The 27,585-nt window shown below is 40.1% G+C and overlaps 1 protein-coding gene across 5 annotated transcripts in view; it reads left to right on the top strand.

The window, feature by feature from the left end:
- Positions 1-6,959: 6,959 nt before the first annotated feature.
- hecw1a (HECT, C2 and WW domain containing E3 ubiquitin protein ligase 1a) overlaps positions 6,960-27,585 on the top strand; it is an 88,025-nt gene continuing 67,399 nt past the window's right edge. For 3 of the 5 annotated variants that reach the window (XM_086160321.1, XM_086160323.1, XM_086160319.1), the window contains exons 1-6: positions 6,960-7,095; positions 14,120-14,177; positions 15,838-16,153; positions 18,422-18,529; positions 19,692-19,786; positions 27,221-27,296. In XM_086160321.1, the coding sequence (XP_086016447.1) occupies positions 14,151-14,177; positions 15,838-16,153; positions 18,422-18,529; positions 19,692-19,786; positions 27,221-27,296 (622 nt within the window). In that variant the 5' untranslated portion in view covers positions 6,960-7,095; positions 14,120-14,150. The remainder of the gene's footprint in view (positions 7,096-14,119; positions 14,178-15,837; positions 16,154-18,421; positions 18,530-19,691; positions 19,787-27,220; positions 27,297-27,585) is intronic. The other 2 variants (XM_086160322.1, XM_086160320.1) reach the window with 2 other exon arrangements.

The raw sequence follows: 27,585 nt of genomic DNA, 5'->3' as shown, positions 1-27,585 counted from the left end.
AAAAGGTTTATTTGAAAAATGACTGCGTGACTGAGAGACGAATGATTGTCTGTCTCTATATGTGGCCCTCCAATTGACTGGTGACCAGTCCATGGTGTACCATGTTTCTTGCCTAAAGACAGCTGGGATAGGCTCATGCATTGCCCATAACCTTCCATATAAAGTAAATGGAAGATAATGGGTGGATGGATGCATGGATGGATGCCATAACTAATAAGAGATTGCATAAACTTGTAAAAAAAACAACAAAAAAATGTTTTTTTTTTAAACATTATACATGAAATATCTAGATATAGGAAGAGGGTCAGGAATCAAGGCAAATATCCCTCCCTACAAAACAGACATGGCATTGGTTCACATAGACTCAAAGAAACCTTTCTCCTTGGACATACACTGAAAAAGATATATCTTGTTAACAATGGATATAAATATATATATCTACATATTTTATATCATTTTATTTTATTTTATTTTTGGTTGGGACCATAACTTTCCAAGGTTCATAACAATTCTAATGTCTGGATGCCTTCCAGAATTAAATTACTGTTGTACCATTAAAGTCGATGAAGGCTAAACCTTATGTGAGGATGCAAAACCTGTGCATTTGGTCTGTGAACTCCACAATACAGACAACCCTAATTGTGAAGTACACACTTGTCTTACTTGTAATGCTACATCCAGATTAAGGGGTTCCTTTAAATGTGGCAGATTTCTGAAGTGGAAGAAAAAGTATTAACTTGACCCTCACGATGATGTATGCTGTAGTAATATCAAATACCTCATTAGAAGGGGTATGAAAAAGTAAGGGGAGGTAAGGTGAGGAAGGAGACAGGCTGCTGGAAAAGGACAGTAATAACTCAAATAAGGAACCATTGGCAAGATGCAAGTATACCAAGAAGCTAAAGGCCAATTGCATTGAATATGCACATCAAATTTATAAAGACAACATGTTCTTTTTATTGGCATGGAGGTTTAGGAAGGGTCCTCTGATATGAGATTAATATAGAGAGATCCTGCTAATTATATAGTTGATATTTCTAAAACAAACCAATAAATGTTACTGGACATCTGGAGTTGATATTGCCTTAGGAAAGTGTATATCCGTTGTCATATTCAAAACATGTCTATTCACAATTGAAGCTGGCAGACCAAAAATAAATATGAAAACATTGTTCAAAAAATGGGCTAGGAACATTTAGTGTTACTCCAGTTTGTGTACTACAGCAGCTAAAAAGATACAGAGTTTGTACACAGTAACACGCTATCTCTACAGTGAGGAGAACAAGTATTTGATACACTGCTGATTTTTCAGTTTTTCCCACTTGCAAAGCATGTCATGGTCTGCGATTTTTAAAGGGGTACTTAGATACATATCATAGGTACATAGGTAAGTGTGAGTGACAGAATCTAAAACAAAAATCCAGAAAATCATATTGTATGATTTTGAAGTAATACATTTGCTTTTTATTGCATGACATAAGTATTTGATCACCTACCAACCAGAAAATATTGCGGCTCTCACAGATCTATTAGTTCTTCTTTAAGAATCCCTCCTCTTCTCCACTCATTACCTGTATTAACTGCACCAGTTTGATCTCCTTACATGTACTTAAGATACCTGTCCACACACTCAGTCAAACAAACTAACCTCTCTACAATGGTCAAGACCAGAGAGCTGTGTAAGGACATCAGGGATAAAATTTTAACCCTGCTCAAGGCTGGTATGGGCTACAGGACAATAAGCATGCAGCTTGGTGAGAAGGCAACAACTGTTTGCACAATTATCAGAAAATGAGAGAGGTTCAAGATGTCGGTCAATCTCTCTAACTCTGGTGCTCCATGCAAGATCTCACCTCGTGGGGCATTAATGATCATGAGAAAGGCGAGGGATCAGCCCTGAGCTGCACAGCTGGACCTTGTCAATGACCTGAAAAGAGCTGGGATCACAGTCTCAAAGAAAATCATCAGTAACACACAACGCCATCATGGATTAAAATCTGCAGTGCACGCAAGGTCCCCCTGCTCAACAGCACACTTCCAGGCCCATCTGAAGTTTGTCAATGACCATCTGGATGATCAAGAAGAGGAATGGAAGAAGGTCATGTGGTCTGATGAGACGAAAATAGAGGTTTTTGGTCTAAACTCCACTCACCATGTTTGGAGGAAGAAGAAGAATGAGTACAACCCCAAGAACACCATCCCAAGCGTGAAGCATGGAGGTGGAAACATCATTCTTTGGGGATGCTTTTCTGCAAAGGGGATAGGACGACTGCACCGTATTGAGAGGAGGATGGATGGGGCCATGTATCACAAGATCTTGGCCAACAACCTCCTTCCCTTAGTAAGAGCCTTGAGGATGGGTCGTAGCTGGGTCTTCCAGCAATGACCAAAAACACACAGCCAGAGCAACTAAGGACTGGCTCTGTAAGAAGCATCTCAACGTCCTGGAGTGGACAAGCCAGTCTCCAGACTGGAACCCAATGGAAAATCTTTGGAGGGAACTGAAAGTCCATATTACCCAGCGACAGCCCTGAAACCTGAAGGATCTGGAGAAGATTTGTATGGAGGTATGGGCCAAAATCTCTGCAGCAGTGTGTGCAAACCTGTTCAACTACAAGAAACGTCTGATCTCTGTAATTGCCAAAAAAAGTTTCAGCACCAAATATTAAGTTCTGCTTTATTCTGATGTATCAAATACTTATGCAATAAAAAGCATATTCATTACTTAAAAATCATACAATGTGATTTTCTGGATTTTTGTATTAGATTCCGTCACTCACAGTTGAAGAGTACCTAATGCAGCCACACGGGCTGGTGTCTCCTTGAGCCAGCCTTGGGGGGCACGGGACAGTATCTCCCTGAGCTACTGAGATAAAGGCCGAGGGTTGTGTCAGTAAGGGCATCCGGCATAAAACTTTTGCCAAAACCAAACATGTAAATCAAACATAAAAACCAGATCATACTGGATCGGTCGAGGCCCAGGTCAACAATGACCGCCGCTGGTACCAATGACCTACAGGGTACCAATAGGCACTGGGTTACTGTAGGTCAAAGGAGAGGAGAAAGGCGTGTTCAGAAGCGGAGACAAGAGGAAAGGCAAGAGTCTGAGACTGAGAGTAGGGACTTTGAATATTGGGACTATGACAGGAAAAGGTAGAGTTGGTCGACATGATGTAGAGAAGGAAGGTGGATATACTGTGTGTCCAGGAGACCAGGTGGAAAGGTAATAAGGCTAGAAGCTTAGGAGAAGGCTTTAAGTTGTGCTATCATGGTACCGACAAGAAGAGAAATGGAGTAGGAGTTATCTTGAAGGAGGAGTTTGTGAGGAATGTTCCGGAGGGGAAAAGAATGTGAGATAGACTTATGAATCTGAAATTGGAAATTGAGATGCTCAATGTTATCAGTGGCTATGCCCTGCAGGTGGGAACTGAGTTTGAATGAGTTCAGTGGTAGAGTGCTGTCGGGGTTCAAAGGCCAACATTAACACTATAAGGAAGACAGGAGACGAGTCAAGTCTGTTCAGCTCGCGAGAAGAGTCAGTTGGAGCACCACCGTAGTAGTCTCCAGACAGCTCTGACCTCCCTTCAATAGCATGAGCTTTTATTTGTAATGGGTGTCGTTACATTTGCGTAAGCAAGATAATAGTTAACGGGTAGAAACATGTTGGGTGTCGCTTCTCACGCTACAGCCAGCACTTTTCACAGGATTGTTTACATCAGAGGATGTAAACCTCTGGATGATCCAGAAGCAGAATGGGAGGATGTCCTATGGTCAGATTAAACCAAATTAGAAATTTTTGGTAAAAACTCAACTTGTCGTGTTAGGAGGAGAAAGTATGCAGAGTTATATCCAAATAACACCATACCTACTTTGAAGCATGGGGTAGAAACATCATGCTTTAGGTTTTTTTTTCTGCAAAGGGTTCAGGACAACTGATCCATGTAAAGGAAAGAATTAATGCAGCCGTGTATCGTGAGATTTTAAGCGAGAACCTCCTTCCCTCAGCAAAGGCATTGAAGATGAAACATGGTTGGGTCTTTCAGCATGAAAATGATCCCAAACACAGCACCCGGGCAGTGAAGGTGTGGCTTTGTAAGATGCATTTCAGGGTGCTAGAGTGGCCTTGCCAGTCTCCAGATTTCAACCCCACAGAAAATCTTTGGGGGGAGTTAAAAGTTGTCCAGTGTTGCCCAGTTACAGCCCCAAAACATCACTGCTCTGGAGGAAATCTGCATGGGGGAATGGGCCAAAATACCAGCAACATCGTGTGTGAAAACCTTTGTGAAGACTTAACAGAAAACATTTGACCTCTGTCATTGCCAACAAATGGCCATAATTTCCACCATAATTTTCAAATACATTCTTTAAAAACAGACAATGTCATTTTCTGGATTTTTTTTCTGATTCTGTCTCTCATAGTTTAAATGTACCGATGACAAAAAATACAGGCCTCTCCCATTTTTTTAAGTTGGACAATTTGCACAATTGGTGGCTGACTAAATACTTTTATGCCCCACTAAAGGTTTTTATTTTAGAAAAAGAATATGCTGAGGTTCTTGTCCTTTCATTTTGAGATAATCATCTGTTTTTTTTAGCAACAAGTCGACGATATCAATCCAAAGTAATTAAAAAACACATTATATGATATTCAGATAAGTTGGTGCTCCGGTATTCAATGATGACTGTGATGGGATATTCGAGCGGACACAGCTAGGTGATGGTAGATCAGGCCAAAAATGCAGAGGCCTGTAAATTGTTTTATTACGAGAAACCTAGGCCAAACTGTCACCAAATCCCCAAAACAAAACTTGCAAAGTCTCCAATATGAATCAGAACAACTATGCAGCAAGGGTAAATGCACCAAACAAAATCAAATACCAGACTCAAAAAAAACTTGCACCATTATCTCATCAAAGGGGGAACCCATAATCGGCAAACACAAACAACAACAGAAAAGGCTATGAAGTATTAAATTGACATCTCAATGATACTCAAACAGCAGCCTTGTCAGGATCTCCCCTCGCCAGCCAGGAGGAGACATGGCTGGGATTAATTCGCAATCGGTGCCAGCGGCAGCAGCTGTCGCTAATCAAGAGCCCTATAAAGGGCAGCGGCATGCTCTGCCTGCAGCCAGAGGATTTTGGTTATCCCAGACCCCTGCCCTGCCCTGCCCTGCCCTGCCCTGCCCTGCCCTGCCCTGCCCTGCCCTGCCCTGCCCTGCCCTGCCCTGCCCTGCCCTGCCCTGCCCTGCCCTGCCCTGCCCTGCCCTGCCCTGCCCTAGCCGGCCGGTGTAACTCTGACCCAGCCCGAGACCCAGGTGAGCCACCAGACCCTGCGTGTAGACCGGGACCCCCTGGTGGACCACCAGACCTTGATCCAGCCTTGACCCAGCCCGAGATCCTGCCGTCACCCTGCCTGGGGCCTGTCCTGGTGAGACCCAGCCCTGTGCAACTCTGTCTCGGGGTCAGGGGCTTACCAGCGACACCCTACCTGCCGTTCAATCCAAATAAAGCGCTTTCAACCCAGATTCCTGCTCTGAGGTGTGGTTCCCTGCCGGAGTCCGCCCCCACGTCCCGTGACAAGCCTGCCACCAAGGATATTAAAATGTAACACCTTTCAATTATGTAAAAGGGATTGAATAGGGCAGCATGATCATGCTGGTGCATGCTCACATGCACAGGGGCACCCACACAATGGCTGTCCCGCAGCTGCAAAGATATGGAACTTGTGCTGTCCGTCCCCGACCGTCACAATGACAGAGGGATTTTATCTGCACCAGAGTAATGATCACTACTTAAGTTGACTTCATCTAAGCAGACAACAACTTTACTGGTTTAGATAAAGACCAGGCAGTCAGTAAGAAGATGAACATACTGTTTCATGGTGCTATACCTACAACCACATCCAGTGAAACAAGCATGGAACAGCATGACTACCCACTGTGTTATGTTTGCACAAAAGCAGTGCATTTATGTGGATTGAAACACAGTTGACCAACATTACTGTTTAGCAAATGCAAGACATGCTACTATATATTTATGTATATAAGAATAAGTACTTTCATTAAATGGAAATGACCCAGCAGACAATGGAGCATAATGAAAAGTGAGATAGGTCTTCATCATTGAGTGTAGCAGTGGTAAGATAAAGCTGCAAAAAGAATAAACATTGCCTTATTTGAAATTATAATTAATTAATCAATGAATTGGTGGTTGAGTGAGTGGATGGATGGATGAATGAATTGATCAATCAATCAATCAATCAAGCAATCGATGATAGAGGAGTTGTTCGATGGAAACTGAAAAGGCATGTGTGTGTCAGTGTTACACAAAAGGACAAGGAGACAGAAAAATGTTCATTTTAGAAAAGTGAAACAAACCATAAACCTTGCAAAAATACTGCACACACACATATATACACACAAATATATAAGTACACAAATACATACACAGACACACACGCACATAAAATACGAGACAAAAAAACAAGAGAAGTCAATTACATATCAGTAAAATGCCAGTGTTATCTCAGGGAAAGCAAGTAAGAGTGATAAGTTGTGTAAAAGCAATATTTTCAACGGGTGGGACATAAAATAAAAAATTACAAACATATGAGAAATATATACTCTATTGAATTGTTTTAGTAAACAAAATGAACACATGAGCTCAGTTTTGTCAGATATATTTATGTTAACTTTTCCTGGAAGTGAAACTTTCAATATAAAAACAAGTACGATTTTATATTTTTCATTTACAAAAGTAACTACCCTAGTTGTAGGAATTCTATGTGTAGCCAATCTCACCCGATGATTACGGTGAATTAGCATATCCTTCTAAATATCCTTTGATATGTATCAACAGTCATAGATGTTGTTTTCTAAGCACATCCGGGCTGTGACCGGAAATCGCAGTTGGTGTTTAGGCTAGCTTTACCATAGTCCAGCGAAAGAGGAGAGGATGCGAATACGACCTCCTCCTCGGAAATCCCAACGCTGTTTGTATTTTTGCTGTTAAAATGGATGAACAGATGAAGGTGTGACTCCTCGTCTGCTCCGTCGATGATCTGACGTTTGGAGAATGAGGTTGGAGTATCAAGGTATGTGCTCACGATTGTTGCTGTCTAACGTTAGGCGGTGTTTCCCGTCATATGGAACCGCGGCCCAGTGCTTCAGCTACCGCGTGTGTCGTCCTCTCAGCCTCCGCATCCAGGGAGGAGATGGGACGGATCAGCAGAGAACTGATGCCTACGATGGATGATAATTTGTATTTAATCTTTGTTTTTAAAAGACTGTACGCTCTAAGAAGGGCACTCACGGATCGTAATCACGAGAGATAGTTCACAAAGCGTCTTCAACCCACAAAGACGCCAGTAATAACGATTGATATTTTGATTGGTATATTTCTGACACATGAATAACGTGCCTAGCGTCAACTGTCCTGAGTTTCAGAGTAATTCACCCCCCACACACGCACACAGACGCACGCACGCTACAGGAAAAAAACACAACTGTTATTGACTGATGCTGAGTATTCACTGGTTATAAATGTCAGTTTAGAAAAAGAGAAATAAAAAACAGAATATGGCAAGGTCGTGTAACAACTGCACCACACATTTGGGAGAAAATTGAGGGTAATTTTAGGAAAACTATGAATGTATTGCCTTTAAAAGGGCTGTGAAGTCAACCTTTTTGATGGCTTCCCATATCTTTCATATACGGACACAAACACACACAAATATAGTGTTTGACTTATGAAGTCAACGGTTAGACTTCGTTGGTGTAAAAATACATCTCAAATGTAAAAATAACAAAACATCTAAATGCACCAAAGCCTTGAAGACATGGAATTTTAATAAGGTCTGATGTTAGTTACTCCTGATTAAAAATGTAAATGTGATTTCAAGAGAATCTCTACCCCTTCGTGTTCCTGTTTGTCAGGTTTCACCTTCATCAAAATATTATCTCAAACTAGTGCAGCACAATATAAATGTATGCCTCTTGGTCTACAAGTGTCACAGTAAGCATCATGTATTTGCAGCACAGGCCCATATTAAATTCACCAGTCATGGCTTCTTAAAACATATTTTTTATATTAGCTCTCAAATATACAGTTTTCCAGCATGACTAGGGTTATTTCAAAGTGGCCTAACGACACCCTCATAACATTCAATTATAATTTTTAGAAAATTAAAGTATACCATGAAGCCACTTATAGCAGAGCAGTGGTTCGAGGGACTCCCAGTTGTACCAGGGGTCATCCACAAAATAAAGCAACTATTGAAATGTTGGAGGAGAGCCAAATTCCCTTTCTGTTTAAAAAAATTGTCCTTTTGAGTTTTGGGGTGAGGGGTAAGAAATAAATGAAAAATCTAAATGTACTGTCATGATTTTTAAACACATCCTGATTAGTATAAGTGGCTACTTAACAAAAAACTGGGGGGGAAAACCTAATTATTAAAGAATTTGTCATTGAAAAAAGTCGATTCCTTTGAATTTGCATCAGAACTTCATGTAAAAATATGTTTGTTGGGTTTTAAACTTCTTATCATTTTAGCCGATTAGTTTCCTATAGAAGAATGGAATCAATTTTGATTTAGACTCGTGAATATACATCAGCTTCAGATTCCTAAAACTCCAAGGAGGAGCAACAGTATTACAACTGCATCACTCCTCCCAAAGCTGAGATAACCTTTAATTTAAATCCAGTTGATGTGCTGTTCTAGCAGAGAGCTTGGATTTTGATAGATAGCACCACTAAGAAACTGATCAACCACTTTTGTCATGTAACATGCAAGCCATACCGGGTTAGAAAAGGTTGTGATGTCAGATGACAAGAATTTCATGGCAGGGTTATAACTATTTATAGTAAACAAAACCAAAAAAAAAAAACTCAGTTCCATATTATTTTAAATTCATGTTTTTACCTCACCTAAATTCAAAGATTATATTTTGTTCATTCTAAAGCTGGATTCCGTTCCACTGTGAACTGGTTTGATGCCTTGATACTCCACTGTCTGTGTCAAAATAACTTTGAGCAAAACACTGTAAACCTGATACTCCCTGGTGTGCACACTGTCAGTGTGTGAGGCTAAATTACAAGATCTATGTGTGTGAGAGAGATTTACTGTAGATGTTGCATGAGTGAATGAAAGCAGGATTGTGTGGGTTAATGCATGTTTGCTTATGCAGCTGTGTTGTAAAGGAAATATGCATTGTCATTATAAATCTCCTTTTCCTTTCAGCTTTTCCCTTTATGGATCGCCACAGCGAATCAACCTTTTCAATCTAACCCTATTCTCTGTATTCTCCTTTCTTACACCAACCGACTTTAAATCCTCTTTCACTACAGTACATTCATAAATCTGCTCTTTGGTGTTCCTCTAGATTCATTCCTGATCTTATCCATCCTGGTCACTCCCAAAGAGTACCTTAGCATCTTCATCTCTGTGACCTCTAGCTCTGCTTCCTGTTTTTTTGTCATTGAAACTGTTTCTAGGCCACACAGCATCGCTGGTCTCACCACTGTCTTGTACGCCTTTCCTTTCATTCTGGCTAAGTCTTCCATCACATAGTACCCCTGCCACTTTTCTCCACCCATCCCAACGGCAAACATCATGGTCCGTGGAGATTCCTGTCTAACCCCATCTGTCAGCCTGTCCATCACCACTGCAAATAAGAAGGGACTCAGAGCTGATCCCTGATGAAGTCCCACCAGCTCCACCTTGAACTTCTCTATTACCCCTACACCACACCTCACCACTGTCTCACGGCTAACATACATGTCCTGCACCAGTCTAACATACTTCTCTGCTACTCTAGACTTCCTCATATGATACCAGAGCACTTCTCTCGGCACCTTGTCATATGCTTTTTCTAGGTATACAAAACTGCAATGCGGCTCCCTCGGCCTCTTATGTACATCTCTTAGCATTGTCAAAGCAAATACTGCATCTGTAGTGCTCTCTCTAGGCATGAAGCCATACTGCTTATTCTTAAAATGGGCACCATCACACTTCTCCATTCCTCAGGCATCTTCTCACTCTCTAAGATCCTGTTGAATAATCTAGCCAGAAACCACTTTCTACCACTTTCTCTCCTAGACACTTCCATACCTCCACAAGTAAACCATCAGGATCAACTGTCTTTCCACTCTTCATCCTTCTTCACTTCACTTTTTACTAATCTCTGCTGCTTTGTGATCTACAATAATCACCTCCTCTACCCTTCATTTTCTTTCATTTTCCTCGTTCATCAGCTCTTCAAAACTCTTTCCATCTTCCCATCACGCTTCTAGCGTCTGTCAATACATTTCCCTCTCTATCCTTAATCACCGGACTTGCTGTACATGCTCTCCATCTCTTTCTCTCTATTTTGTAAACCTGTATAAATCATTCTCTCCTTCTCTATTGTCAAACCAAGCATACAAGTCATCATACACCCTTTGTTTTGCCTTTTCTACCTTTATCTTTATCTTACGTTGTATCTCCCTGTACTCTTGTCTGTTCTCTTCAGTCCTCTCAGTATCCCAATTCTTCTTTATGAACCACTTTCTCTGTATACACTCCTGCACTCCCTCATTCCACCACCAAGTCTCTATCTACTTTCCTTCTAGACGATATATGAAGTAATCTCCTACGTATCGTCCCGATCACATTAGCTCTTGTTGTCACATTAGCTGTAGATGTTCACTTATCTGGAAGCTCTCCCTGACCACCCAGAGTCTTTGTCAATCCCTCCCTGAAAACCATACAACACTCCCTTTTCTGCTCTGCCTTTGTCCTCTTGATCTTCCTTCCCACCAGTCATCCTACAAACCACTCTCCTATGCTGTCTGGCTACACTCTCACATAACGCTACTTTGCAGTCACCGATGTCTTTCAGGTTACCTCATTGATAGAACATGTAGTCTACCTGTGGTTTCTACTTCTGTTCTTATAAGTTACCTCATGTTCCTCTCTTTTCTGGAAAAAGGGGTTCACAACAGGCATTCCCATCCTTTTTGCAAAGTCTACCACCATCTGTTCCTCTGTGTTTCTATCCTGGATACAAAATTTGCACTTACTTCTTCATCATCTCTATTGCCTGTACCAACATGCCCATTGAAGTCTGCACCAATTACCACTCTTTCATCTCTGGGGATATGCTGCATCACTTTATCTCATTCATTCCAGAACTTCTCCTTCTCACATCTAACTCACATCCCTTCTGTGGGGCATGGCCACTAACAATATGGAGCCTCACACCTTCAATTCCCAGTTTCAGACTAATAAGTCTACCTGACATTCTTTTCACCTCCAGAACATTCCTGGCCTCCTATACACACAGTATATCCACCTTCCTCCTCTGTATCATGTCAACCAACTCTCTACCTTTTTCTGTCGTTGTCCCAATATTCAAAGTCTCAGTCCCAGACGCTTGCCTGTCCTCTTCTCTCTCTGCTTCCGAGCATGCCTCCTCCTCTCCTTCTTTGACCAATAGTAACCCAAGTTCCACTTTGGTTATCAGTATAGATGGCAGTTGTTGTTAACCGGGGCCTCACCCAGTCTGGGATGAGATTGTTAGGTTTTGATTCGCATGTTTGGTTTTGGTAAAAGTTTTACGCTGGATGCCCTTCCTGACGCAGCCCTCTGCATTTATCTGGGCTTGGGACTGGCTCAAGGAGACACTGGCCTGTGCTGCCCTGAGGCTGCATTGCATTGTCATTATAGATGCTTTAAATTAATGAAGCAAATGGTAATGGACAATTAATGAAGTAATAGATATAAATAAAACATTAATTTTGATTATTATCTTGATCAGTATTTTCACTTATAGTGCATGCCAGGGAAGGTAACTTTGAATCAAATGAGAAGAATCTTTTTCCAAATATTTAATTGTTCTCTTGGTTGTATTTAATCTAAAATATTTACCTTTTGCTCATATCGTTACTGTGTCCAGTGGCGGTGTGCTTTACATCGCTGCATCCGATGCTTTGCAATGCACATGATGTTGTGTGGCTTGCAGCTGCTCAGCCACACATCATCAAGTGCATTGCAAAGCAGCAAATAAATGTTGGAGTAAGTGATATATGGAGGCAAATTATGAAATCGTCCAGATAAAGGCTTTGTCCAGTTCACTGTGGCAGGCCTCTTGTAAAAACGTAAGGCAAGGGATTGGAATGTTCTCCTCTGAGGCTGATTGCGATTACATGCGACAGAGAGGGTTGATAGCTATTGATGGCAAGAGGAGGAGGAAAATGAGACACTCTGGCTAATGTTCAGTTTTGTGCAAACCAGTTATTTTTCAAAAAATGTACCTATCATCTTTTTGAGGTTTCTTGACAAGCTGGGGGTTTTGTAAAATGTATGTTCAAATGGAAAAATAAGGTCTTTGTACTCTTTTCTTTGTAAAGAACACAGTAAATGGGACAGGACACCCTTGCCTCATATGTACCTTTATTACTTACTTACTTTGGCATCACATAAGTACTATAGCCGAAAGCTGCAATAGAAATGTGACTCAAAATAGTGGAAAGTGTGAACGTTAAATATTAAATTTCTAAGAGCAAAATTATGGCACGGTGGCGCAGTGGGGACAAGGAGACCTTTCTGTGCGGGTTTGCATATTCTCCTTGTGTCTGTGTGGGTTTCCTCCAGGTTCTGTGGTTTCCTCCCACTGTCTCAAAACATGCAGCAGGTTAATTTAAAAAAAATTGCGAAAATTGCCCTGAATGAGTGAGTGAATGTTGTCTGTCTGTATATGTGGCCCTGCGAGTCACATACGACCAGTCCAGGGTGTAGCCTACCTCTCGCCTGATGACCGCTGGGATAGGCTCCACTATCCCACGTGACCCTGAGTGCAGGATAAGCGGCAGAAGATGGATGGATGGAAAGAAAGAGTAATATTTGGTTGGACGAAAAACTAAGAGGGAACTAAATATAAGATAGTATGAGAACATAAGTAAGTAATTTTCAACAGAGCATAACAAGTATGGGTTAAGTGAAATGAAAATTTGGGGGCGACGTGGTGCAGGAGATAGATAATAATTTTTCCTTGATTAATCCTCGTGGGGAAATTCAGTATTTGCAGGAATGTTCGGTTATATATTGTTAACGCTGTTTATTGTTTATTCTTATTTTTTTCTACTTTTGATAACTTGTCCACTGTCCACTTTCTGCTGTGACTGGTTGAAATGTCCCCACTGTGAAATGATTAAAGGAATATTCTATTCTATTCTATTCTATTCTATTCTATTCTATTCTATTCTATTCTTTATTGCTCATTGTGGGAGTATAGGAGAATATCACTACACCCTAAAATGTATTTTTGGTCAAATGCAGTAAATTATGAAATGATTAAATATTGTTATTCTGTTGCAATTTGCATATCCACAATCACATCCCACCATGCTAATCCAGTGCAGAGGAGCAGATCAATTGACTAAATTCCATTTGAGATTCAGTTACATAGTTACATAGTCAGTGTCCACTAAGGAAGCAACACTGATTTATTTTGACTTGTCTAATGACATTACATCAAAGTTGAATCAGCCTGTACTGTGTTATTCCCCTTCAATTTTGAGTGTGATTCCAAATCCATACCTCCATGGGTTAATAAATTTGATTCCCATTGATCATTTTTGTGCAATTTTGTTGCAGCACATTAAACTATGTAAAGTACAATGTATTTATTTAGAATATTTCATTCATTCAGATCTCGGATGTGAAATAGTGTTCACTTTATTTTTGAGCAGCGAATATATATATATATATATATATATATATATATATATATATATATATATATATATATATATATATATATATAAAATATATAAATATATACACACACACACACACACACATATTACGTTTTGTCTTTGTCAGTTTCCACTCATACATTCTGTCTTTGTCAGTTTCCTATTTCCTATGTCAATTCAATCTCTTCTTTTACTCCCCATTTCCTTATATTCATATTAACTCTGACAAAGAAAAGTGTGAAGGATTTTTGTGTGTTTTTTGTTGTCCTTCTGACATGACTGCACACAAATGCAGTGGTTGATTTTCACCTGCTGCATTCGATGCTGCCGCTTTTTGTTCTCTTATTTGTAACATGGCATCCCTCTCCTCCCCCTTCCCTCAGGTTTTGGTCTGCTTTGGGTTGACTGGTCATTATGCTGATGCAGCTCAGTAGTATTAAGGTCAGTGCCAGTTGCTTGCTGACCACCACCCAATTTGTGTGGAGGATTCAACTGTAATGGAATTTCAATGGCACATGCAAATACCATTGTACATATCTATGTTCCACATATTACATACATGTCCTTCCTTCACTATCCTCACTTGTAAGGATGTTGACAGAAAAAAGAAATCCATGCATGCAAATAGCCTCTCTTCATCTCCAACTGCATGCACAAAGAATTTCACCATTTAGACCTAGGCCAACTGAGATATGCCCTGAAGTTCCTCTCCAACTGGAGCATTCTCTTATTTAAGATCTTAGGGTGGAACATCCACCCTTACATTTGGACATTCATTAATCACAATGGGTCTTGTTGAATCAAAACATCTGAAATTCTCTCTGGAATCACCAAAGAACTCCAGATGTAACTTCCCCTGTATATTTTCTCCTGTTTTTGCACAGCATGTTTGACTTAATTTACCTTTAGTCAACCTTTCAAGGCCTTTTTGATTGTCAGTATAAAATTGACAATGAGGAGAGATACTTTCACACTGAAGCTGGTCAAAGCAGTGAATCTGTGTCCTTTTAGTCGCTACATATTCCCGATGTGATTGTGGAGCTAAATTAATTTCAAAATGAATAAGAAATTATAATGACTAATTATATCAAATCATCATGTTTGGCTGTTTTTTCATTTTTGTATGACTCAAAACCACAGAAGAAGTTCTCTTCTTTAACTGCTGCTGGTGATGCTTTATTCTACTGTCCACAGTCTTTCCAAATTACCTTACTTTAAGATAAGCTGATTATTTGTAACCAAACAATGTTGTCGTTCTTTTTGTTTTTTTCATTCTTTATGCCAAGAATGTCAGGAGTTTTCTATTTCACTTGTTTTTTTTTACAGAAATTAATCTAATTTGGGTATCAGGATTACAGATGTGTTGGTTTTACTAATTAGAGGAAAGAAAATCCACGAAAAAATGTATAAGTATACATTGTCACAGAAACAGGGTGAAAGAAATCTTTATTATAAACCTCAGTGTGGCAGCAGCCAAGGGCAGAGGACAGGTAACAAAACACTTGAAACAATAGCAATAGATATAAATCAAGAAATGAAAAAGGTCATAGACAACAACAGGTGAAGGATAAAAATCAATAAACTGCTATGCGAGTACAGGAGTAAGGTGACTTGAGTGACAGTTGCAGGTTCTGACCTGTGGTACAGATGCAACTCCGGCTGGTCAGAGTTGTGTGCTGTCCAGACTTATGTTGTACAGTCTTAGAGCTGTTATGTGTTCAACCCTGTGATTGTCTGAATGGTGAAATAGGATTCAGTACTTTTAACTTGAAAAAAACCTTCTAAAGTATATTCACTGTTGGAACTTCCTGGTCAATACAATAACCATCTGTTCAGGTTTCTACAATAGAAACACTCTATGATTTTAAAATATGGCTTTGGGTTGGATTTCTAAAACCCCATTTGGAAGATTAGAATGGAACTATCCTGACATGTTTCCTAGTGTGGCAGTGTTTAACAACATTTATCCAGATCTATTCAGTGATAGTAAACCAGGTGGTTTATCGGTACCGCAGAACAAAAAAAATACTCTTGTTGAATATAAACAGTCCCCGCTGCCTTATATGATCATTTGTTTTTACATTCATATTGAACATTTCAGAACTTGTACCAAAATCGGATCCTGGGTCTGGCAGCCATGGCCTCTCCAACTCGCAGCAATCATTCTCGGCAGCGGTTTAAGGATCGTCGCAGCTTCAGTCCAGAGACCTACGCGGTCAATGGTTTGAACCATGATTCCTTCATGCTCGGCCTATCGAGATCCACCAGCGACACTGACCTGGTATCACCAGACAGTCGCTCCACCCTCACCATCAGTTCCTCCCAATATACCATAGGCCAGTCCGAGGACCTTGTCATAAAATGGGATATCAAGGAGGAAGTTAATGCTGGGGACTGGATTGGAATGTATTTTGTTGGTAAGTAAGGGAAATCATTCCTACAATTTAAGGTTAAGGTTAAACAGCTATATAAATTACTTCAACTTTGAATTGTTGCAAAAACTTTTTCCACCGTAAATGAGTAACTTCTTGTCCATAAGCATTTTTGTGTCAATAGCAAAACATAAAGACAGACACAGGAATCAACTCAATCAGAATAATATTTACTGACAAGAATCTCAAATGTAAGTGTTCTTGAGTCATCCCGTCATTACTTGTGTAAGACTGGTCATAGTTGTTGATATAGACATTTCTAAACTGTGTCCCTGAACACACCTTATGGTGCATCCTGAACACATCACCAGTGATTTTCCCAGATTCGCTGGGTGTTTCAGGTCTTACATCAGACACCCTTACCGAGGAGACGGAGCCAGGCTTGATCAGGGCCCGACTTGTGTCCAGGTAGCACGCACGTGTATCCCCTCATGAACCAGAGCTACTGTGAAGCCTTTTCAAGAGCTCCCAGAATGGTTTTGATGGCTCTCCGCCTGTGCAATCTGCTAATACCAAAGAGCCCCGGGACCTGGTATAGAGACCGGCCTGTGAAGTCCCTGCAGGGTACTTCAACAAGCTGACAATGGGCTTTCCACCCATTTCTTCGATACTTGGCCACTAGGTCTGCATACCATGTTCTCTTCTTTTTCTGGGCTTCCTGGGGGAAGCAGCACAATCAGCTTACATGCTGCAGACATCAAGACCATATCAGGTCGAGATGACGTTGCTGCAATGTTGTCCGGGTATCTCAGCGGTCTCCCTAAATCGACCAGGAGCTGCCAGTCCCTTGCTACTGCAAGCAGCCCCTCCCCCAGGGACTTAGTGGGCTTAGGATTCTCGCCAGCTCTGATGAAAGCAATTTTGGACTCCACTGGGTGTTGCTGCTTGCTGATTTTGATGCGAGTGTCTGATACGAGATAGTGTCTGCTACTGCTTTCAAGGTCTGGTCATGGCGCCAAAGAAAGTGCCCATCTCCTAAGGCCTTTGGGCAGCAGCTGAAGATGTGGTCTAATGTTCCCCTTTTCTGGAGTTGGCAAGCAGGCCCCAGGTGAAAAGGTTGGCAGGGCTTGGGAGGATGTCTTGCACTGATTGAACAAGGGACTTCAATTGGTGTGACTCTGCCTTCCAGGGATCTGCCCAGGTGACCTTGTCACCAGCTGTCTGCTGCCTCTTGGTCTAGGCCCCCTGCTTGGACATGCCCGCCATTCTGTTGAAGAGGAGTTTCCGCCTCAGCCTCAAGTTTCCGCTTCCTCTTTCCTCTGGCTTTGCTGTGGCACTGCTTGGGATTGCTCCCCATCCGAAGGCCAACCAGTTGCCGCTGTGGGCACCAGGGTGCTGTGCTGTAACCTGTCTCCACCTGTTGTAATGTCTCCTGGGATTTAGCCAGACTACAAAAGGGAAACTGTTGCTTGGTGCTAAGGCCAGTAAAAGCAATGCAGCTTACGCTCCATTGCAAGCACGGACGCCTACGCAAAAACCGACAGACCTTCTGCTCGAAGCTGTCCATGAAAGGAATTGGGACTTTGTAGATTAGCAGTGGTCAGAGGAAACAACAGAGGATGCCCTTCTAGTAAATCCAGGCTTTGAACTTAACAGGAAGTACCGACTTGTCCAGAATGAAAGGAAAGATGTCGAAGACAGTGGTGAGACCAGCGATGCTGTATGGCCTAGAGACAGTTACAATGATAAAAAGACAGAAGGCAGAGCTGGACGTTGCAGAGATGAAGATGCTAAGGTTCTCTTTGGGAGTGACCAGGATGGATAGATTCAGGAATGAGTCTATCAGAAGAACAGCACATGTTAGATATTTTGGAGAGAAGGTCAGAGAAGCCAGACTGAGATCCTTCGGACATGTACAGAGGAGGGATAGTGAATATATTGGTAGACGGATGCTGGAATTGGAGCTGCCAGGCAAGAGGTCTCGAGGAGGACCAAAGAGAAGATTTATGGACGTAGTGAGAGAGGATATGAAGGTAGTTGGTGTGAGAGAGGAGGATACAGAGAATAGGGTTAGATGGAGAAGGTTTTTTTGCTGTGGCGACCCCTGCAGGGAAAAGCCAAAAGGAGAAGAGGAAGACTGACTTGCACACTATTTGTCTTTTATTTCATTTTTCAAATAATTCGATTACATTTCGGACAGGGTATTTGCTGGTTGATTATTGAAAATCAGGCACAGATCTTGCGGCTGCATCTGATGCTTTATCAGATTTGTTGAAACATATGTCAAAAGCTGTGTTTTGTATCTCCATCCAGACGAGAGTTTATCTGAGAACTTTCTCGACTACAAAAACCGAGGCATCAGTGGCTCTCACAAAGGACAGATCTTTTGGAAAATTGAATGTAGCTCCCACTTCAGTGAGGGTAAGGAGCAGATTTTCCTGGGGTGACGTCTTCAAGAAATAAGTCTCATTAAGTTTTTAAAACTTACATATTCAGAAGACCAAAAAAAAAAATGAGAAACTAAAACATTTTTATGCACCTTGCCTGGAGATGGGTGGGTAAAGTTGTTTTAGCCCGCAAAACATTCCATAAAGTTCCACAGGACTAGAGCGTCCTCCCAAAGAACTGGAGGGAAGACCTTTTTTCAAACAATACAAGATTAAGAATAATCATAAAATAATTACTGCAGTACAAGCAAGTTACAAAACTTCAACATGTTCAAATTGGCTAATAAGACTGCTTTCTACTTTTACCTTCTACCATCTAAACTACGAGACCCTGTGCAATGAACAGGCGGTTGTTGTGTGCAGATGGAGGCACATTGAGCACGAGTTTGAAAATATAATTTATCTAAAATGATTTTATAACATTTAGAATAAAATGCAGGATTATCAGATTAGTATCATCAATTAATCTGAATATAGTTTTTATTTAACATATCTTTCTCCGAGTAATGTGAAGTTTGTGTTTTTTGAATAAGAAATGTTGGGACAATCATTTCAAAGTCATGATAGTGGTAATTATCTTGTGCTGCTAAACCAAAAAATATTAGGTCTGCTTCTAATTTATTATGTCTTATTTAGAGTTATTACAAATTTAAACCAATGTTAAACAAATTCCTTCTTAGCACACATAAGCAGAAGTAAACCCTGGGAAACATACTTTGCTTTTCACTGGTCCATTAGAGGATCAGAATGTGTTTGACAAAACAAAAAAATAAAAAATAAAATAAAGGCAGCTCGAATCTGACCTTAATATTCTCCCCAATGTTTGGAATTGTTTGCATGTTGTTTTTCTCACAACAGTGGAGAAAAAATAGACTCCACAAATGAGAAAAGTGATAGATTCTACTCGTCAAAAGTGGTGACGTTCTATATACATAATATTTTATAACTGCTCAAAATTATGAATTTTGGCAATGCCTTAAAAATTCAGCATATGCTTTTGTTTGAGGTCTTTTTATGTCCACAGACTTGTTAATTACATGAGAACTGTCACAAAAAATATGAAAAACTTGACCAGGAAATCAAGCAATCCTTGATCACAACCCTTCTCACACCTGACCTTTCTGCTTTCCTTCTAGCTGATACCCAGGTCTGTTTCAAGTACTACCATGGTGTTACTGGAGCACTGAGGGCAGCAACACCCAGCGTGACCATCAAAAAAGGATCTGCACCGGTGTGTAGCACAACAATATTGTTTGTGTGTGTATAAGGGAAGGGAATTGAGGAGATTATTTCAGCATTTTAATCCATATGTCAACAGGAACAATGCTGGGTCTGCAAAATAGTAAAAATCAAACAGATATCTGGTGAGACCAGTGCTAGAATTGGATTATGTTGTTTTGTTGAACATAGAAGTATCTAAATATGTGGTGGTGTTGCAATAAACTGCTGGTCATTCACTGTTCCAGCTTTCAGATGTTAAATCAACATATCTACAGTACATCACAAATTCACCAAAATAGATCTGTCCATAACACTACCATTCATTTCACTTTCCAGCTGGCTGTACCATCAGCTGAGGAGGGGATTTTTTTTATCTTGTAACTGATTTTTGGGCAGCTTACTGAACACCAGTTATGTCATGCCATCCAACTAATTGCTTCAGGACTGTCCTTGTCTCTATTTGACATTATTCCTAAACGCCTGCAACTTTAATCCCAGAAAATTTGCATTTTTGTGTGTTTTTTGTAACTTTGCCATGTTATAATCTCTCTAAATCATCTTACACAGTTTTACTGCAGATAATATTCAGAAATATTGAAGAAGGAAACATCAGAACTAAAAAATTCACAGGACATCTCTACAGGGTTAAAGAATGAAAATTGTTAACACAGGGAATATTTTCTGACAGATAGGTTAAGAAAAACTCTTTACTCTCAGGAAATTATTCATTTGTCAAATCTCTCAAGGCAAATTTAACAATGCATGCTAATCTAAACCAAACATGAAACTTCCAAGTGAAATAATGTGTCTGTAAATCCAATTAAATGGTCAGCAGGTGACCAGCCCCTGACCACACACACACACACACACACACACACACACACACACACACACACACACACACACACACACACACACACACACACACACTCACACTCACACTCACAAAAACACACACAACAAAAATACACATTTAGATCACACAGGACAGATGTAAAAAAAAAACATTGGTGGGTATCTGAGTTCATGCACGCAATTAGTCGAGTTCAGAAGTTTTATTGGCTACATTTTGCAGTGTAAGGCTAAGCAGGGACAATATACCAAGGGTTTCAAAAGAGTGAGAATCCATCTTGACTGCATTTTCTCCGACAACTTTGCTCAGAAGCTCCAAGATTTTGTCACTATCAGGAGACCTTTAATCGCTACTTCATTCTGAAGACATTTTTGGCTGTAACCAATATTTTTTTGTCAGATTCAAGATTTCTGAATTTGAAGTATTGAGGAAACTGCAGAGACCAGTTCATTGATTCATTTTTTTCTTACTTTGGTAAGATGTCCAATGTCCCTTGAAAAAAGACAAGTGATATTAAAGAGGGATATCTGGTTTGTCATTGTCATTCTGTAGTCGAGAAACAGTCAGAAACTGGTATTGGGAGGGTAAAGTGCCCGACGATTGGATTTCAGTGTTTGCATTCTCAATCTGCTGCTGTGGGCTCTTTGGAAATGCTGATGGGCCTGGAATATGATCTCTACTTGCTTCATTTGGACAGCTGAGCCAATAGCCAGGGAAGGGAGGCTGGGATGGGGGTAGCAGGATAACAGGATGCCATAAAAAGGTAATTCTTTCAGGTATTTTGCAGGACAGCCTGACACTGGGAAGGCAAAAAGAAATAAGCAGAGACAAGATGGGCAGACAAATTTAAATGTATTTGTTTTGACTCTACAGTAGCTGGTCAGCACTGTCATAAATGCAGCTAGCAGATAAGTCTTTCTTTTTTGTGTGTGATGGAAGCTATGTGTCTCCAACTACGACTGCTGTCTCCGAGCCATCCTAAAAGAAGGGCCGGAGAAAGGACATGGCTCAGCTGGATAGCCTGAGCAACCATGAATACCTACTGTTACTCGACTGGTCTTGCATCCTTATAATCATGGAATCTCATGGCTCATGGCTGACAGCCTTCTTGTTTTGTGCTTCAGTTTAATCCGTTGGTGTTTATGTTGCCAAATGTGTTTATGTCACTAAGTTTAAAAAAAATAATCAATGGCTTAATTTTATGATCTTCCAATTTAGACTAGTCTAATCAAGCAATTAAACCACTACCACTTTGAAGAACTCTGACACTTCTAGATTAAATAACAGTTATTTAGAATCATTTGGGATCTGATATATGACCAGTCAAAGTTGTACCCTGCCTCTGTTCTGGTGGCAGCTGGTATAGGCTTCAGTGTCCCCATGCCCCTTAGTGCAGGATAAGCGGTAGTTAATGGATGAATTGAAGGGACAGTTAATACAGTTAATAATAATCAGGACAAAATGTAAATGAAAATATAAATCATTCTAAGGCATTTCATAGCAGGTGGATTATTCGTTATTACACATATAGTTCCTATTTATGAGGTCAACTTGAGTGATTTGGTGACGTTGTCAAGATATTATGTTAGATATAATCAGAGACTAATTCTAATACTCAAGAAAATGTCTTGATTTTGAATAGGAAGAATTCTTTGTCTGGCTGGCAGCCACTGGCAGCAGTTGCCATGGATCGGATGGCAGGTGGGTTTTGGCCTCAGACGGATAAGTGCAAAGATCCAAAAGGTGTGGGGAGAAACTTTACAAAAGCTCTGCCGGCCAAAAAAATTGAAAAAAAGAAACTGAATTTTCACAGCTTCTGGTTCTTGGGGAGAGTTTTTGGACAGAAAGTGTGTGGTGTCTTTTTATAGGTCAGTCTTCTAAAAACTCCCTACGATAACACGGACATGACAGCTGTAAAGTCTAAATAGCAAGTGGTGCTTGATAAGGCACTTTAAGTCTTGGTTTGTCTGAATGTCTCCTTAGTAAGGAAGTTCATAAGTACACGTGTTTGAAAAACTGAAATAGTTTTTAACTATATTTTAATGTTTTGGAATTCAATATTTCAAGACGTCATTATTTCTATATAGATTAAGGATCAGAGAAGAGTAGATGCAAATTGTATTTTTACTCAGCTCAAATTAGAGTTTTATTCAGTATTCCTGACATAACCAGAAATGATGTGCTGCTTGTGTCTGAAGGACTTTTGCGTCTTTGTTTAACAATGCTCATATTGTTAAGATCAGATAGTCAACCCCATCTTGAAAAAGTAGTTATTAAACATTATAAATTGGAGAGGTCTGTTATTTTTTCTCCTAATCTTGTACCACATATATAATTCGTATAAATTGTATATTTTTTACAATTATCCAAAAACAATGGGCATTAACTGATATCTGACTATATGTCATGTGATTAGTGATTTTATGCGGGAGATTAGAATAATTGACAACATCTGATATTTCCCTTAGACAAAAGTCTGCGAGGCAAAGTAGCGTCTCATTAAAACCAGTTGCTCCAAACATCTGCCATTCACTTCAGCTTCTTATCTTCTATGTTTTCCCAAGCTGCCTATTTTATTGTTTTCAGATCACTGCATAAAGCCGTCATAGATTTTCAAAATATTCTACAGGGAAATGCTTTTGTTCTGCCCTTATAAGGGTTCTTGCCTTTTTTTATGGGATTTTAGGGGATCAATCAATTTCACATATTTATTCTAGCAAATGCTATGTGAAAATGCAGAACATGTTTGATGTGTTTCCTTTTCATTTATTTTATTTTTAGATCAGTGATACTCATTTTATAAAATGTCTTTTACAAATGTCAAAATTTGACAAAAGATACTTTAAATGTTGTTTTACTTTTAAATTCTAATTTTTTTTTTCTGTCAATTAGTGAATGAAAATTTAACTTTTTCAATTTTATTATTCTATCTAATAATTTTATTTTCATAAAATCAGTTAGAAAGGAGGAGATTAGTCTTCTCTTTTTTGTATTACATATATACATATATATATACATATATGTATATATATATATATATATGAGAGTACTTGGTGAATTGGGATCCTGAGAGGACTTAAGAGAACAGACAGGAGTACAGGGAGATGCAACATAAGGCAAAGATAGAGGTTGCAAAGGCAAAACAAAGGGCGTATAATGACCTGTATGCTCGGCAGGACCCTGAGGAGGGAGAGAATGATCCATCCAGGTTGGCAAAACAGAGAGATAATGATCAATAGAATGTACAACAGGTCCGGGTGATTAAGGATAGAGGGAAATGTATTGACAGATGCTATAGAGGGAAATGTATTGACAGATGCTAGAAGAGTGATGGGAAGAGTACTTTGAAGAGCTGATGAATGTGGAAAATGAAAGAGAGGCAAGGGTAGAAGAGGTGACTATTGTACACCACAAAGTAACAGAGATCAGTAAAAGTGAAGTGAGGAAGGCATTGAAGAGGATGAAGAATGGAAAGCAAGAAGAATGGGGGGGCTGCACAATCGTTTCTGCAAGCCCTTTACACAAAAAATAAGTGTTGATGATGCTGTTGCTTCAACCAATCAGATTTTGAGTTGGCGACATCAAAGCCCTCTAGCAGGCTTCAGCAACGTCAGCGTATTCAAGTACTCTGATTGCATAGTCACAGAGTGTACAAGCGTATTAGCGAGAAGTGTGCTAGCGGGCTGTGAGCAGAAATATAGTTGTGTTGTTTTTTTTCAACCCACAATGGTTGCAGGAGGAGAAGAAACGTATTTAGTTACTGATATATTTTAAAAGCAATTTTCTTTTTGAAGAAAGGGTGGACATAGTAAAGAAAGGTCGGCAACTCCTAAGCTAGCGAATCTGTCACAACCAGGAAAAGAATTTGTCTGACATTTTCAACCCACGAACTACGACCGGTACCCCTGGCTCACAGGCTCCGAGGTACACTGCAAATTGTATTGTTGGGAGTGCTTGGAGCTGAAGCGCATGAATAATCTGTACAACAGAATAATTTAACTCTATTTGAGGAAAGAAAGGAGGATGGATTTGTCTACAAATGATTAGAATTTTTGGTGAGTAAAATGCTGCTATTTCCTTAATAATACTGCAAGTTTATAAGGTTAATATTGGTGTTTTTTATGTGTCACAGCTGTTTGGTGGAAATGCATTTATTGTGGCTACTGTCCGGTTTTTGTGGCTCCCGCCACGGAACCGGATTTCTGTTGTTTTGTTGTCCCAGTGTGTTCAGGAACTGATCAAGCAAGAATGGTTTATTCAAAGTCAAGAAATACACTTACAAGGCATTCCGAGCCAGAGATATCCCAGGCTTGAATGCATGTCACCCTGAGAGGATCGTTCTCCCTCTCTGGACACCCCCTGAGACGTGTCCAGCGGATGTCCAGGGGAGGAGGTTCTGGGTATACCATTGCCTCAACAGTCAGGTTTATTTCCTGATAAGGACTTGTTTTACTCACTCTTGGAACTGTGGCACTTGGGGTGCCAGGCCGCGCCCCGGAAAAAGCTGCATGGTGCGTAATCGATTACGCTTGGGGGTGTCAGTGGAAGAGTACACAGTTGGGCATCCCTTTGTAGTCACGTGATGCGTTCCTGCGAGCAAATTTTAACACTGCACAGATTATCTATCTGCGATGCACCTCTCTTTTACTGCATTCCTGCACAATAAGATGTTTTTTTATAGCCATAAAGTAATTATTGGGGGGTGAATTGATTCGGAGCACTACTGAAGGCCTGGGTGTAAAATGCACGGGCCGCCACTGTGGGAAAGAGTAGTGGAAACTAGACTGAGAGCAGAAGTCGGCATTTGTGAACAGCAGTATGGCTTCATATGCTTTGAGAATACTAATAGAGAAGTACAGAGAAGGACAGAGGGAGCTGCATTGTGTTTTTGTAGACCTAGACAAAGCATATGACAGGGTGCCAAGAGAGGAGCTCTGGTTTTGTATGAGGAAGTCTGGAGTGGCAGAGAAGGATGTTGGACTGGTGCAGGACATGTATGGTAGCTGTGAGACAGTGGTGAGGTGTGCTGAAGGGGTAACAGAGAAGGTCAAGGTGGAGGTGGGACTCCAACAGGGATCAGCTCAGAGCCCCTTCTTGTTTGCAGTGGTGATGGACAGGCTGACAGATGAGTTTAGACAGGAATCTCCATGTACCATGATGTTTGCTGATGACATTTTTGATCTGTAGTGAAAGGAGCGGAACTGGTTTAGGAAAATCTAGAGAGGTGGATGTATGCTCTGGAAAGGAGAGGAATGAAAGTTAGTCGCAGCAAGACAGAATATATGTGTGTGAATGACAGGAACCCTGAAGGAACGGTGAGGCTAAAGGGTGTGGAGATCAAGAAGCTGGAGGATTTCAGGTACTTAGAGTCAACAGTCCAGAGCAACGGAGAGTGTGGAAAAGAGGTGAAGAGACTGGTCCAAGCAGGTTGGAATGGGTGGAGAAAAGTGTCAGGGGTACTATGTGATATAAGACTATCAGCCAGAATAAAAGGAAAGGTGTACAAGACAGTGGTGAGACCAGCGATGCTGTATGGCCTAGAAACAGTTACAATGACCAAAGACAGGAGGCAGAACTAGAGGTCGCAGAGATGATGATGTTGAGGTTCTCTTTGGGAGTAACCAGGATGGATAGATTCAAGAATGAGTCTATCAGAGGAACAGCACATGTTAGATGTTTTGGAGAGAAGGTCAGAGAAGCCAGACTGAGATGGTTCTGTCATGTACAAAGGAGGGATAGTGAATATATTCTACATTGCACCCATGGAAACCATGGTAAGGTAAAATAAAAATGCAACAATTTCTAGTGAGTCTGCTGTTATATAATGCTGACTGGGGTGATGGTAACATCAATGCTACAGCCCTGGAGTTGTCAATCCAGTTTTAAAAGCATATTAACAAGACAAGAAAATATGATTATATATTAATCATTAAAATCAAAACTGGCAAATATGAAAATATGATGATAGATCTTTTTTATTTGATGTTTTTACTAATTCAGAAGAGGTTCCCCGATATTAATGGAGCATATCACTATCTCTGTCATGCAATCCCAGGTCCCTCATCCCCAAAACTGTGGCTTCAGTGTCAAAATAATGAATTGCCAACTGGATGTATTTCACTACCTAATAGTAGGTCTGAAACCATAACATGTCTGTGTGGTCTCTCCTAACTCTGTGCATTTGCAGTCATGTACAATATATTTAGTCATCTGAGACTACAATTGAATCTTATAAAAAAGTATACATTTTATACATATGTTCCTCCATACACATATAGGCTTATATTCTACACCTCCAAACTGTTACCAGTCATCTCTTTGAATAGAACATCTGTATCTGTGTGATATTGTCATATAATTGTGAAATACATTTTAATATTTGCCTCATTATTTATTTAGATTATTTTATGTCCCATACATTTAATTCAGTTATTGGTCAGCTATATAGCTGATTGTCCAAAACTTCTGTCCTTACTATAACCAAAGTTTTATCTTAAGAATATTGAAAATAAATTCCGGTTTACTATAGAACAAAAGCTTGACTAGGTTGTCTTCAGTTTCAACATTTTTTTTTTTTTCGTGTGTTTTTAGGTATTGAAACCAGTGATTATTTCTGACGTTAACCAGGGATTGGGTAACAGGAGACTCATTAACTTCTCCCTGTCAGGTGGGTATCTTCATTTCAGTCTTATACTTCAGGTGAATCATATTATGTCACCCCTCATCTGATGCAGCAACTCTTATAGATTATTTTATCATAGATTTATATGAATAAAAAATGTGAAAAAAAAAACATATGAAGTCAGATGCAATCAATTCTGATGGCTCTATCCGCAACTTTCAGTAAATTCAAGGGAAAATGTTTTTCTACAGCCAAAAATTAATTTACCTCAAAGAAAAATGTCCTGTAGTAGCAAATGAAAAAAATGTAAAAATGATATAGCATTGAAAACTGA

Source organism: Fistularia commersonii, chromosome 15 (genome assembly GCF_037954325.1).
Source record: "Fistularia commersonii isolate RoL2024-O1a breed Wild chromosome 15, RoL_Fcom_v1.0, whole genome shotgun sequence".
NCBI lineage: Eukaryota > Metazoa > Chordata > Actinopteri > Syngnathiformes > Fistulariidae > Fistularia > Fistularia commersonii.
This window is presented reverse-complemented; position numbering and strand designations above follow the sequence as displayed.